Genomic DNA, 15,364 nt, shown 5'->3' on the forward strand with positions numbered 1-15,364 from the left:
TACTTTAAGAGAGCCTGTTCTGTTGATTAGGAGCAAATAAATGTCCTCCTGGATGTATGTGGCCTGGGTTTTGCATTTGGGCTACTCAAATGCAAGTTCCTCCTGGGACCACATCCCTGCTAGCGGCTGGCTGAAAAATGGCTTCATGGCTCTCATGAGGGGAATAAAAGGCATGGAGTGGTGGCTGTGAGCCTGTCTGCAGGGCCAGACCTCAGAAAAGCAGAGGGCTGTAAATGTTTCATAAACTTCTCTCTGGGTGCTTGCTCTGGCTGAGAGCCCATTCATAAGCCAAGGCGGCTGAGGGGCAGGTATTGTGCCGGTTACTATAGCATCACCTTGGAAAGGCTCACTTGATGAGAGCCGCAGGCGAGCTGGGGTGGGGCAGGAGGGGGACGCGGCTGGCTGCAGGGGCTGGAGCTAGGCCACGGATGCTGCTGCTGGTCTCAGGACTTCTGGTGGTCCGGAGTTCATGTTAGCGTCCCCAGCTGCAGCCCAGGGACAGAGAGAGGCTGCGCTCAGTCTGAGAGTGGCTGCCTGAGACAGCGGCCACAGGCTGCTGCAAAGCGTGCAGCTTTTGCAAGGGGCTGAATTCCCAGCCAGACATCCCTTGGCCTCTTTTTTGGAGGGGTGGGGAGCAGAGAGAGGAGGGAGTTGTCTTGTCTTGGAAGATCCGGGCTGGGTTTCATCTCCTTTTTGATTTTGAGTAGTTCCCTCCATGAGAACTGACTTCCAGGTGTTCACCAAGGGAAACAAGGTGGTCCTCACACTGGAAATGTGAAAGGATGACAGTTTTTGAGACTGACTGTTAACGGCTCAGAGGTACCCTTAATTCAAAATGCCTTTTAAAGCATTTGATACCTTCAAAGAAAAAATTCTGAAACCTGGGAAGGAAGGAGTGAAGAACGCCGTGGGAGATTCTTTGGGAATTTTACAAAGGTAAAGTTTGAATGCGAACTTTAGTTCCTTTCTGAGTAGCTTCGTATTGCCAATATGTGAGAGACTTGGTATCACGTTTTTAAAACCACACTTTAATGTGGAGAGGATGGGTCAGATTAGATCCTTCTGGAGCCCCTTCTAGCTCCAGTAGTCTATGCCTGGAGGAAAAACAGATGCATCAAAAGTATTGGGTTGTATTAGGAAAATATCGAGACAAGTATTCTGTTTATATAGCTGGATTAGCCCTTTCTGGAGATGATGATATTGCATATGGTATGTTTGGCATTGAATTAGAAAATATTTAGGGAGATAATATTTTATGTTAATTCATTAGTAATGACAAATATAGTTATGCCTTGAACTGAAATAATTTTTATGAGTTTTTCACTGCATCTTTCCACTATAAATGAAAATTAAATATTTGTAATTTTTAGCTTATTTAATAAAATATGTAAAGTGGTTCCTGATTGTATAGTTTGCAAAGAGAAGGATAGTTACACATTAGTTTGAAGGAGGTAACTTAAAAAATTTCCTTAAAGCAGAAAATCTCACATAATTGCAGTGGGAAAATGTTAAGTACTATCATTGAATTGAATGAGATTTTAGTCCAAACCAAAAAGTAAATATTTTTTAAAGTAAAATATATTAGTGGAAGGAGAGTTTGCCATAAAAGAATGAATTAATGTGACATTTTAATTTATGAATTTGTATAGACATAGTAAATGCCTTCTCAAATTATATAAATGATTTCATAAGTGGTCCTCATGTGCAAGGTAAAATGACTGCTTTATCTCTCTGATATAAATAAATGTGAAAAATACCTTTGATAAGCTTTTCATTTGCTTGGATGATTATTTCTAATCCTGGTGAGTGAAAATGCCATCTGGTGTGTCCTTTAACTTTTCTGTTATCTCTTAAATTTAAAAACTTTTTCATTTAAAGGACTATTTCCAGGCAATCTGAGATTCATCCCATTTCTTGTGTTTTAAGACACATATGCTCCTGTCCGTGTTAAATTTTCCATTGTATCACTGCTAATAAGCTTTCCTAATAAAAAAAAGGGTTGGACACCTTATTATTTTAGTAATTAAAGACAAAAAGGCTTCAATCAGACCTACACTGAATTAGCATGTCTAGATGAAAACCTAGCTCAGTGACAGCAGTAGAAACCAGCCAAATATAGAAAAAATTACAATAACATTTTTTTTCAGAGTGTTTTATCCTTCCATTGAGCACTCCCCAGGTAACATCTTATTGTGATGGCGTTCATTTGATTAGAAATGCAAAAATAATTTTTGCATAATAAGCACAATAGCTTAATTGGCTTATTCAAGTGATGACAAAGGAATCTGGCAAAGTCAAGAATGAAAACCATAGGCCGGGCGCAGTGGCTCACGCCTGTAATCCCAGCACTTGGGGAGGCGGAGGTGGGAGGATTGCTTGAGGCCAGAAGTTCGAGACTAGCTTGGGGAACATAGAGAGACCATGCCTCTACAGAAATATAAAAAATTAGCCAGCATGATGGCGCAAGCCTGTCATCTTAGCTTCCCAAGAAGTGGGAGTATTGCTTGAGCCCAGACGTTCAAGGTTGCAGCGAGCCAAGATCGTGCCTCTGTACTCCAGCCAGGGTGACAGAGTCAGACTCTGTCTCAACAAAACAAAATAAAAAAACAAAACAAAATCAAAAACCCCATGACGTTGGGCCATACTCACTATTATAAACAGCAAACTCTGCCTTAGTTTATAAAATACTTGATATAAAAAAATACTTAGGAATTTTCTTTTCAAACTTAAGTTTAATTGCTTTTTTTGAAATTTAATTGCTTTTTTCAATAGGAATTATTGATCTAAGAGCCGGTTTTGCTATGTTGGATTGGAGGAGCCACATGGAGATCTTTTTGTTTACCAAATTGGTTTGCTTAGGGATATAACAAAATTGGTGATTTTCCAAATTGTGTGACCTCAACCAGAAATTGGGCTATGTGTCTAGGACTGTTTGAACAGTTTCCTGAGAACGATAGAAAAACAGCTAGCACAGTGCTAGGGACAGAGAATGCACTAAACAAATGCTAGATATTGTCATGGTTGTCCTAATTGTAGAATGGCTTTAGAAAGAATAAAGCCAAGGTCAAATCCCTGTTTTCAGTGATCTATAGAGAGAAATTATTGGCAGAAGAGGTGAAAACAGACATTGCTTGAGCGGTGATTCAAGTTGATCCTCAATTCTAGTGAGGAATTATCAAGACCAGCTCTGCCACATGTTTGGCATTAACCACAGGTGTATAAGGTAATGTATGTAAATGACCCTGCCCAGAGCCTGGCATATACTGGGCATTTCCCTCTCATTTCATTGCTTTTCACGTAAAACCAGTTGACAGAATTCGATGTAAAAAAATCACAGAGAACTGTTTTCTGTTTTGTAGGAGAATTTGGAAGCTAAAAGCCCCTACATTCTAACTTAGAAGGCAGTGTAAATCACAGCTGTCTAATAATGTTTGAGGCTGAGGTCATCATCTAAATGGAATTCTTGAGATGCTTTTTAATCACAGTATTCCTCACGGTCAAGGGAGTGGCAATTGCACAGGGAAGCATTTGAGAGTTCACACACAGGGTTGATTACAGTCAGGCATGATTAGCCTTCCTGGAAAACAGTCATTGATAAGAAGCAGCCGAGCAATTAATCAGCTAAAGGTAAAATAATATATTAGAAGTGTAGGAAGAAAGAAGATGCACTCATTTATAGTTTAGTATTGAATTATATAGATGACATAGAAAGCATTAAACTTGGAAATTAATGTCTAGAAATTGACATGCAGATTTGTTCAATTTAAATTACAATTTATGTATCCTTTAATTGTTCATGTCTAAAAAACATAATAGTGACAAACAAAACAGTATCTTTCAGACACAGTAAACTCATTTAATTCTATTAAAAACCCCATAGAGAGGGGATTACTATAATTACAACTTTTCTTTTTTATTGAGGTAGGATCTCGCTCTGTTGCCTAGGCTGGAGTGCAATGATGTGATCATAGCTCACTGCAGCCTCAAACTCCTGGCCTCAAGCCATCCTGCCTCCTTGGCCTCCCAAAGTGCTAGGATTACAGGCATGAGCCACAGCATCTAGCAACAATTTTACAGATGAGAAAACTGAGGCACAGAGAGGTTAAGTAGCTTGCCCAAGGTCACACAGCTTGTAAATGGCAGAGCTGGGTTTCAAACCAGATGTTCTGTGCCCATCATTCTTAATCACTATATTATGTTACCTCTCTAATCAAGTGTCTTTCCTCTTCCTACTCACTGTCTTGATATTGGGCCGCTTATTTAGAGAGGTATACTTGGACTGCAATGTAGCCAGCAACTTCTGGACCTGCTGGCAAGTATGGGCTATTCTCCTAACTGGTTGTACCTTTATTTGAAGGCTTTCTCCAAGGGAGGCTTGAGGGGAGTCTGGTCTCTTTACAAGTATGTCTCTCTTCCCTTTAAATGAAACTAGTCCCTGCATCGTGTCTGTCCTTAGCATTCAGGAGTGTGCCAGATATGCACTTCCTGCTCCATCAACAAAGGCGAGTGTGTTAAAGCCTGCTCTGAGATCAGGCGATCCTGGGTTCCAATTGCTGCAGCATCCCTTACTTCCCTGCCTGCATGACCTCAGGTAACTTGGCTGCAATGGAGTGACTCTAGGAAACCAAGTCAGATTACATCTCACCCCTGCTCAAAGCTACCTCACTCAGAGTTAAAGCCAGAGCCCTTTCAATGGCCTTCGAGGTCCTCTGTGATCTAGGACTTTTGGACGGCTCTCTGAGTTCATCTGTGACGTTTACCTACCTCACTCTACTCTGGATTCACGGGCCTCCTGGCTCTTATCAGAACTCCCCAGATCCACGCCTGTCCCAGCTTTCGCCCTATCTGTTTCTTTTGCTTAAATGCTTTCCTCCCAGATAGCCTAATGGCTCATTCCCTCGCTTTCTTCAAGTCTCTGCTCAAAGATCCCCACTTTCCTGGCCGTTCTATTTAAACATGGAGCTCACCTGCCCTCCTCCTCCTGCCCTCTTCTCTGTCCCTCTTTCCTGCTTTACTTCACCTCTGTCTTAGGTAGATTCCCTAAAAAGCACAGCCTGAGACAGGGATTTGGGTGAGCCTATAATGTGATTTAATGAGCTTTTCCTGAAAAACCTGGGAGGGAGTAAAACAAGAAAGGAAAGGAGAGGCTGGGTGAGGTGGCTCACGCCTATAATCCTAGCATTTTGGGAGTCCAAGGCAGGCAGATTGCCTGAGTTCAGGAGTTTGAGACCAGCCTGGGCAATACGGTGAAGCCCCATCTCTACTAAAAGACAAAAAATTAGCCAGGTATGGTGGCATATGCCTATAGTCCTAGCTACTCAGGAGGCTGAGGCAGGAGAATTGCTCGAATCCAGGAGGCGGAGGTTGCAGTGAGCCAAGATCACACCACCGCACTCCAGCCTCGATGACAGAGGGAGACTCCATCTCCGAAAAAAAAAAAAAAAAAAAAGGAAAGGAGAAAGAGCCAAGCAAGGATGCACGCTCACAATGCCCGGGGCCAGATCCACAGGGGAAGGCTCTGGAGCATAAGCCATGTGCTGGTCCTTCCTTTGGGACAAGTGGGGCAGCTTTTATATCTCTGCCTCAGTCAGTCATCAGCTCTGGGTTGATGGGGGTGGGTGAGGGGTTTATTTGGAGGCCACTGAGCAGTGGGAAGTTCTCCAGGGTACCTCATGCCCATATTAGAAGCCCAGGCAAGGAGTCACCATGGTGGCAAGGGTCATGGGTCCTGATCCTCAGGAGGAACCAGAACTGTCACCTCATCATGGGAGCAGGAAGAAATGTGTTTGGCACCTGGGTGGCCCACTCGGACATCTCCTGATACTGCCTGGGCTAGTTTTATTATTTTTTTAATTTTAATTTTTAAAATAATAGAGATGGGGGTCTCACCATGTTGATTAGGCTGGTCTTCAACTCCTAGGGTCAGGAGATCTTCCTGCCTTGGCCTCCCAAAATGCTAGAATTACAGACACGAGCCACCGCACCCCGCCTAGTTTTAACTGCAAATGGGAAAATACAGCAACCATGACCTGCTAGCAGCTCTGGAAGTAGAATTGTGCTTGCCCATCAAGGGAAACTGGGGAGTGCGCTATGGTGTCTATGACAGCCCACCCATTGCACCGCTCAGATCAACTTGCTTCTCACATGAAGTTCATGCCATCCAGGTACAGCTTCTCCGATACTCTGTGGTTGTAATGGCCGAGGAGCCTTCCAAAGAAGGGTTATTAAGACGGAGTCCAGGTCACACTGTGGTGACTGGTCCCTCCTCTCCACCCCTTTTGATTCCCCTCACTTCTGTTGGTTTGCCTGATGGGTTGCCCCAGATCTTCATCCCTGAGAAGTCTAAATCCTTGGTTAACATAAACTCACCAGGTCATGGTTGCTGTATTTGCCCACTGAGAGTTAAAAACTAGCCAAGGGAGTATTAGGAGATGTCCCAGCAGATCATCTGGGTGCCAAACATATTTCTTCCTGCTCCCATGATGAAGCGACAGTTCTGGTTCCTCCTGAAGATCAGGATCCATGACCCTTACCACTGTAATGACTTCTTGCCATGTCTTCCGGTCTTGGCAAGAGGACCCCAAAGTGGCTGAGCAGCTGTCATAACCATATGTTGACTGAGATTTCCAATGTGTTCCTAAATGGAAGAATTCTTCCTTGTGAATCAGGATTTCTAGACCCTCAGAGCCTAAGTTGAAGAGATGAGACGTTCCTCAAGTGGGTTACTGGGAATGATGGTGAGTGGGGCCACTCCTTCTCTCATGCCTTGTTTCTTTGACCTGTGTGTTCTGCCCATTGGGCACACAGCACCGTATCATAACTGTTGGGTTTTTTGTTTGTTTGTTTGAGATGGAGTCCCGCTCTGTTGCCCAGACTGGATGCAGCAGCTTGATCTCGGCTCGCTGCAACCTCTACCTACTGGGTTCAAACAATTCTCCTGCCTCAGCCTCCCGAGTAGCTGGGATTACAGGCACCCACCACCGTGCCCGACTAATTTTGTATTTTTAGTAGAGATGGGGTTTCAGCATGTTGGTCAGGCTGGTCTCAAACACCTGACCTCAAGTGATCTGCCTGCCTCAGCCTCCCAAAATGCTGGGATTACAGGTGCATAACTGTTGGTTCATGGAATATACTGCATCCTGGAGTATAGCACCTTACCCTCCCAGGGCTTCATCTCCAAGCTGATGTCGCAGCTACATCTTTGAGAAACTTCTTCAGAGGCCGGGTGCTGTGGCTCACGCCGGTAATCCCAGCACTTTGGGAGGCCAACACAGGTGGATTATTTGAGGTCAGGAGTTGTAGACCAGCCTGTCCAACATAGTGAAACATGTATGTGTATGTATATGTGTGTGTGTGTGTATATATGTGTGTGTGTGTGTGTGTGTGTGTGTGTTTGAGATGGAGTCTCACTCTGTCGCCCAGGCTGGAGTGCAGTGGCTTGATCTCCACTCACTGCAAGCTCCGTCTCCTGTTCATGCCATTCTCCTGCCTCAGCCTGCCGAGTAGCTGGGACTACAGGTGCCCGTCACCACCCCCGGCTAATTTTTTGTATTTTTAGTAGAGATGGGGTTTCACCGTGTTAGCCAGGATGGTCTCTATCTCCTGACCTCATGATCCGCCCTCCTCGGCCTCCGAAAGTGCTGGTATTACAGGCGTGAGCCACCGCGCCCGGCCAAAACATGTATTTTCTACTAAAAATACAAAAGTTAGCCAGCGTGGTGGTGGGTACCTGTTATCCCAGCTACTCAGGAGGCTGAGGCAGGAGAATTGCTTGCTTAAACCTGGGAGGCAGAGGTTGCAGCGAGCTGAGATAGAGCCACTGCACTCTAGCCTGGGTGACAGAGCAACACTCCATCTCAAAAAAAAAAAAAAAAAAAAGCAAAAAAAGCTTCTTCAGCTCAGCTCTGGCAGGCTGTCAGCTTCTGGGTGGTGTCGTATATGGTGAGGCTTAGGGATCCCATTGTCATGTGCCCACTGCTATGCCATCTTTGCCATAAATTGGGTGTCTTATTCTGAGAAGATGTGATGTGAGATCCCATGTTGAGAAATCAGATACTGAATCCTCAGATAGTGATGCTGGCTGAGACTTGTAGTCTGAACAGGCAAACTCATACATGGAGTATTTCAACCCCAGTCAGGATGGATTTCTACCCTTTCCAGGATGGAAGGGGTCTGTTACAAACAACTTGTGACCAAGAAACTTGTTTGTCCCCTCAGGAATTGTGCCATCTCAGGGGCTCAGCATTGGTCTTGTTGCTGACAGCAGCAGGAGCTAGCTCAGTCCTGGTGAGTGGAAGCCCCGACACAGCCTCCATCCCTACTGCCATGGTTACTCAGTTCACAAGTGCACTGCTCTAGCACTGGGTGGCTGAGGATGGAAGCTGGCTGACATCAACTGGCCAAGTCAGCCTGCCTATCGTCTGTATTATGCCTCTTCCAAGTGGCATGTGATAATGCGCAATCAGGAGAGCTCATACGAGGCATCCACTCTTATAGACTGATCCACATCCCTTCCCCAGATCTTCTTCCCAGTCCTCCAATATTGCTTTTTCTCCCGACCTCCAGTGAAGTCATTCATCACTGGCTTTGAGTCCATGCATATCCCTACCTTTGAATGTTGCTCTTTTCATACAAAATGTGTGGCCAGGAGACTGCTCAAAACTCTGCCTATTGGGAGGCTTTCCCCCTCACTGTCCTTCAGGGCCATCCCTGGGGGAGCTGGAGTATAGCAGCAGTCCGTTTGCAACACGCTGTAACATACCAAACTGACCAGCTCTGGACCCAACTCAGTTTTTTTCCTCCTGTAATTTGTTCATGGGTGTGAGCTCATGGGGAGGCATTGGTACAGCAGATATGGGTCATGTGGAAACCTGGCCCCTCTCACATGGGCTTACTTGTGCCCTGTGGCCCTGCTGGTGTTAGATTCCAGATGGATCACTTCCATCTCATGATGAACAGTTGGACGTCGCAGGTCTGATAGTACCTAGCTCATGATAGGTCGTTTTGGCTGCATGGCCTCTTCATATTGCGTGGTCAGATGCTGTGTCTCCACCAGGACTCAGTAACATGCCATGACTTGTTTTCTATCTGTTGTATATTTCTCTACTGTAGATGATATGGCTTTGTCCCAGAATCCTAAGGCTTTGTGCTATATTTCTCCTATTGAGTTTTGACAGAAACCTCATATAGTGTCTTTTCCTATTCAGATGACTTTAGTGCCAAGGGTATGCTGGAGAATACAGCCCTAGTGGCAAGATCACTCTTATTGCAGCCTGGACTTGCTACAGAACATTTTCTTGTTTTTGGGTTTCATTAAAAACCAGCAGTTTTTTATGTCATGGAATAAGTGGGTTAGAACAACATTCCCAAGTGCTGAATACACTGCCTCAAAAACCCAAAGAGGTCTGCCAACCATTGTGCTTCTTCCTTAGTGGCAGGGAGTTCAAAGCACAATAACTTTTCCTTCACTTTGAAGAGAATGTTCTGGAATGTCTCGAACACTAGACCCCTGTGAACTTCACCCATGTGATGGACCTGTGATCTTTGTTGCAATTTTTTCCCACCCTTTGAAGCACACATGTCTTACTGAGGCATCCAGAGTACTTGTCAGTTCTTGCTCCTGAGGTCTAAACAACATAATGTCATCTATTGGTCATAATAGATCAATGTGATGTTCTGCAGCTGGTCCAGAAGGTCTCTCTGACTATATTATGAGAGAGAACAATCCATGGATATATACTGTCGTTCATCTTATGTCATTGTGAACTTCTTACTTCTTAGCCTCCTTCCTAGATCAAGACAGGCAAGCTATGTACATGAGTTAAGAGTGTGGTAGTTCCGTAGCTCCCTGTCATCTACCATGATCCCTTCTTTTTTTTTTTTTTCAGGGGCCTAGGCTGGTGAATTACATTGGGATCTAATGGGGGCTACCACCTCTGCATACTTTAAATCTCTGAAGGTGCAATAATCTCTGTCATTCTGCATAATATAATACTGTTTTTGATTTATCTTCTTACCCAGGGATGACAGTTTTAAGGATTTCCATTTGACTTTTTTTCTATTACAATAGCTTTTATTCTACAAGTCAAGGAACCACTGAAAGGGTTTTCCAGATGCTAGGTGTCTGTCTTCCAATTATACATGTGGGAATCATACATGGGGAAATGACCACTGGGTGGGTCCAGGGACATGAACTCACTATGAGACGAACCTGTGCCAGGACTCCACTTATTACTTGACCCTCATAAGCCCCACTCTAACGGAGGCAGGATAGTGCTATAAATCCTTGAGTATCAACATCAGCTTGCCCCTTTACCCAAAAGTCTGCAAAAGATCGAGGTGTTTCTCTTTCTTCTGTGTATGTTTACCCAAATTAATGGTGGTAGGCTCCTTTGGGGAAGGACTGTGGGCATCACGACTGCATTTTCTTCTGCGGTGTTGCAGATTCCTTAGTCATGGAACCTTCAGTCTTCTCCTTCAGTCTTCAGCAAGAGAGTGTGACTTTCCATTGGGGTGACCAGCCTCAGCCCACTGCTCATTCATCAGCTCTTGATCTTTTCTGGTTTTATGTATATGAAACAATACCCTTATTGGCTGCCCATTTTTTTTTGCTCCTTGGAGCACCATGTTCTGTGAGTCATCTCTGAGATTCCTATGGGCTGATTCCCTAACTGTCATTCTGAATTTCCTGCCCTTACTTATGATGGTTAAGTGCTGCCAATCATCCCAGTTGCCACTGGTTCTGGAGCAGCACCTCCTACGGTAAGCCTCAGCCAGCAAAGGACAGCAACTTCTGAGCATCTCAGTGTGCTGGTGTCCCCATCACCACTGCATTCCTTATTGTCTTAGGAGCAGGAGTACTCCTCAGGCCTTCCGAGGAATATAGTTCATTTGTGGGTTTTCTGGTCTTACATAGAGAATGCATTCCGGCATAGTCATTTATTTGAGCCTTTTGATCTTTCTTTATAATCTGCTATAACAGTTCCCAACATTTCTCATTTTAAAAAAAAATAAGTTAAAGAGAGACCTTTTAGGCCGGGCGCGGTGGCTCAAGCCTGTAATCCCAGCACTTTGGGAGGCCGAGACGGGCGGATCACGAGGTCAGGAGATCGAGACCATCCTGGCTAACACGGTGAAACCCCGCCTCTACTAAAAATACAAAAAAAACTAGCCGGGCGAGGTGGCAGGCGCCTGTAGTCCCAGCTATTCGGGAGGCTTAGGCAGGAGAATGGCGTGAACCCGGGAGGCGGAGCTTGCAGTGAGCTGAGATCCGGCCACTGCACTTCAGTCCGGGCGACAGAGCGAGACTCCGCCTCAAAAAAAAAACAACAACAAAAAAAAAAAACAAAAAAACAAAAAACAAAAGAGAGACCTTTTAATTGATCAAGAGTGTGATCAACATTAAAGATAGAACAATTACAGAATTCTTATATTCCAAATAACAGAGATCAAAACTTTACTTAAAGGAATAGAACATAGCCAGTTTAATTATCAGCAATTCATCACTATGACTGGTTCAAATTCAGCAATTTTTCTACCAGGCATTAAAAAATGAAATAGGCTTGTAAATTAGATTTATATAACAATGAAGGAAAAGAGAGGATGTAGACCTGGACCAACCCAAGTCAGGACACTCTTGTGGCCTTGGGCGTTCTCTCCTGGAATGGATAATTTTTTATTCTTTTATTTATTTATTTATTTACTTGAGACAGGGTCTCACTCTGTCACCTAGGCTGGAGTGCAGTGGCACAATCATACCTCACTGCAGCCTCAACCTCCCAGGCTCAAGCGATCCTCCCACCTCAGCCTCCTGAGTAGCTGAGACTACAGTTGCGAGCCACCATGCTTGGCTAATTTTTAAAATATTTTGTAGAGACGAAGGTCTCGCTATGTTGCCTAGAATGGTCTCGAACTCCTGGGCTCAAGCCATCCTCCCAACCTCAGCCTGACAAATTGCTGGGATTACAGGTGTGAACCACTGTGCCCAGCTTTCAAGTTATTTTTTTTTTAAAGTCATGGTGGTCATATCCTATATCTCTGTGTACAATGTAATAATGACTAGAAATTAGTACAGAATTACATTTTAAAATCACCAGCCTCTTCTGGACATCTCTATTTTGTTTAAGTTTCCAAGAACTGTATTCGCAGTTTATCAGGACCATTTCTCTTAAGGCCTTTGCCAGGATGTTAGACCCTGTGTCATGGAACCATTCCCCCTTTATCAGTTTCCTAGGGCTGCTGTAACAAAATACCACAAACCGGGTGGCTTAAAACAACAGAAACTTATTCTCTTACAATTCTGGAGTCCAGAAGTCCAAACACAAGGTGTTGGCAGGGTCAAGTTCCCCCTGAAGGCTCTGAAGGAGGCCTCATGCTTGCCTCTTTCTGGCTGCTGGTAGCTGCTGGGAATCCCAGGCATGTCTTGGCTTGTGGATGCATCACTCCAATTCCTGCATTTGTTGTCACATGGCCTTCTCCCCTGGTGTCTGGGTCTATGTGTTCAAATTCCCCTCTTCTTATAAGGACACCAGTCATGAAATTAATCTAGGATGACATCATGTTAACTTGATTACATCTGTGAAGACCCCATTTCCAAATAAGGAATTGGGGGTTAGAACACCAACATATCTTTTTTGGAGGACACAATTCAATCACCTACCATATTGTTGAAGTCTCCCTTATCCAACTTTACTACCGTACTCCCTCAAAATCTAGAACATTCAGGATCCATTCCCGGGCATACTTTCCCGCCTCTTGATGTAAATGTTCATCAGATTCTACCAGTCCTGCTCCCAGTATCTTTTCTTAGCTCAAAAGTATATTTTCTCATCCAAAGTTTATATTTTCTCTTTTTCCAACTTCTCCCAAATACTTTTACAACAATCAGATTTTCTAAGTGCTTCTTAAAGGTTAGTAGGGTCTATAGATTCAATACCTACAGAGTAAAGCAACCATATTATATATCTTGACATAGACATACTACATATTAACACATGGAAATAGTCTCCACTTCTGCAAGGAAATATGTTGTATCATTCAACATTCTTAGTTGCAATCAACAGAATCCACTCTAGCTAAAGGGGAATGAAATTTAGTAAAGAATGTTAGGAATGGGACCGGGTGGAGTGGCTCACCCCTGTAATTCCAGCACTTTGGGAGGCCGAGGTGGGTGGTGGATCACCTGAGGTCAGGAGTTTGAGACCAGCCTGGCCAACATGGTGAAATTCCATTTCTACTAAAACTACAAAAATTAGCTGGGCATGGTGGTGCGTGCCTGTAATCCCAGCTACTCAGGAGGCTGAGGCAGGAGAATTGCTTGAACCCAGGAGGCAGAGGTTGCAGTGAGCCAAAATTGCACCACTGCACTCCAGCCTGGGCGACAGAGCAAGACTCCATCTCAAAAACATAAATAAATAAAAAATAAAAGAATGTTAGGAATTGTTCAACTTCCTGGAAAGATCAGGTCTGGATGTTCTATCTCCAGGAAAAAAGCAGCAGAGAACACATACCACTAGACTGTTCTGGATAAAACACAGCTGCCACCACTGCCTGCCTCTAAGTGCTGATTATATTCATGACTTGTTCCAGAAATTCTGCCACAGCAGTCACAGAGGAGCCAGTTGCCTCTGTTGCATTCGAAACCATCTGCACTACCATTCCCCTGTATGCGTATCCTCTTCTTGTTCTGTCCTGTATCTAAATCTTATTCAAGTGCTTCGGATTTAGCAGAGTTCACCTCTCATGACTTCATTGTAGCTGCAAGAGAGTCTAGGAAAAGTAGTTTTTTTGGTTTTGTTTTGTTTTTGATTTTTTTTTTTTTTGCTGCTCCAGCAAGATTCAAAATATCAAGAAGTCATTAAGATATTCGACAGTGGTAAATGATGGTTGTCTGCTCCGTATGTGTGCTACTAGTCTAATTTTTATTTTTCAACTTTTGATACAGACATGAGTACAAAACATATTTTTCTTATGTTTTGATTTTAACTACTAGAAAAGTAACAGTGCAAGTATAATGTTAAATGGCAACTGAGCTCACTGTGGAAGTGACAATAGGGAGTGGTGGGAACTGCGGTAAAATGAGAGCCAATTGTAGCCATGACAGAGTGAGAGCTTGATAATTTCAGGTCTTCAGATTTTTCAGAATAAACAAGAAATCCAGGGTTTTATATGTTTGCTTGTTTCTGCTTTTTTGAGCTATCTTCTGATATTTATTTATTTATTTAATACAATTTTAAAAAGTAGAGATGGGGGTCTCACTATGTTGCCCAGGCTGGTTTCAAACTCCTACCCTCAAGCGATCCTCTCACCTTGGCCTCCCAAAGTTCCAGGATTACAGATGTGAGCCACTATGCTGGGCCTTGGTTTTTAAACTCTGTCAATTAATCTAAATTCTTTTTTTTTTTTTTTTTTTTTTGAGATGGAGTTTTGCTCTTGTCACCCAGGCTGGAGTGCAAAGGCATGATCTCAGCTCACTACAACCTCTGCCTCCTGGGTTCAGGCGATTCTCCTGCCTCAGCCCCCTGAGTAGCTGGGATTACAGGTGTGCACCATCATGTCTAGCTAATTTTGTATTTATAGTAGAGATGGAGTTTTGCCATGTTGGCCAGGCTGGCCTTGAACTCCTGACCTCAGGTGATCTGCACGCCTTGGCCTGCCAAAGTGCTGGGGTTACAGGCATGAGCCACCATGCCTGGCCAATTAATCTAAATTCTAAGAAAAAAAAAAAAAAAAAGCAAAAACCCATACACACATTCCACCAGATAAACAAAACACGGTTATGGGTCACATATGGCCATTGGGCTGTCAGCTTGTCATCTGTGACTTAGGCTTTTTAAAGCCATAGAGACTATCCCTGCTGAGGTAAGGAGCAGTGACTCTCTGCTTAAATGGGGGGATAGGAAAGGGTCAAATTACCAGAAGAAAACAAAAACAGCCTCGGTTAATACCTCTAAATCTATGAAGCTGGGCTGAGTGCTAGGAATTTTTGGTTCCTGACTTTCTGAATTTACAATCTACTGGAAGAGGCAAATATCAATTTTAAAAATGAGAGACATAGGTACTGTGAGAGCATTGACTGGGCTGGAGTTGACCAGGTGCACTTTATTGAGCTCCTTTTGAATGTGATGTGCTGAATTCCATGCTGATAAGATCCTCTTTCAAATCTCAAACTAGCTCTGGGGATCATATTTTAAATCCTCCTTCCCCTCTTTAAAATTTACCATTTATTGATTATTTATCAAGTGCTAGGAATTAGGCTGTTTTGTGACTCGGTCTTATTTAACGTTCATGGTAGTCCTGTCTTCCTCTCATAAATGAGGGAACTGAGGTTGAGGGAAGTTAGGTAATTTGCTCAAGGCCACATACC

General features: G+C 43.7%; 1 protein-coding gene across 2 annotated transcripts in view; it reads left to right on the forward strand.

Moving 5' to 3' along the window:
- The first annotated feature begins 517 nt into the window (after positions 1–517).
- The window catches only part of SLC17A8 (solute carrier family 17 member 8), a 66,599-nt gene continuing 51,752 nt past the window's right edge, over positions 518–15,364 (forward strand). For both annotated transcript variants that reach the window (XM_023207062.2, XM_023207143.2), the window contains exon 1: positions 518–936. In XM_023207062.2, the coding sequence (XP_023062830.1) occupies positions 836–936 (101 nt within the window). In that variant the 5' untranslated portion in view covers positions 518–835. The remainder of the gene's footprint in view (positions 937–15,364) is intronic.

Source organism: Piliocolobus tephrosceles, chromosome 10 (assembly GCF_002776525.5).
Source record: "Piliocolobus tephrosceles isolate RC106 chromosome 10, ASM277652v3, whole genome shotgun sequence".
Classification (NCBI taxonomy): Eukaryota; Metazoa; Chordata; class Mammalia; order Primates; family Cercopithecidae; genus Piliocolobus; species Piliocolobus tephrosceles.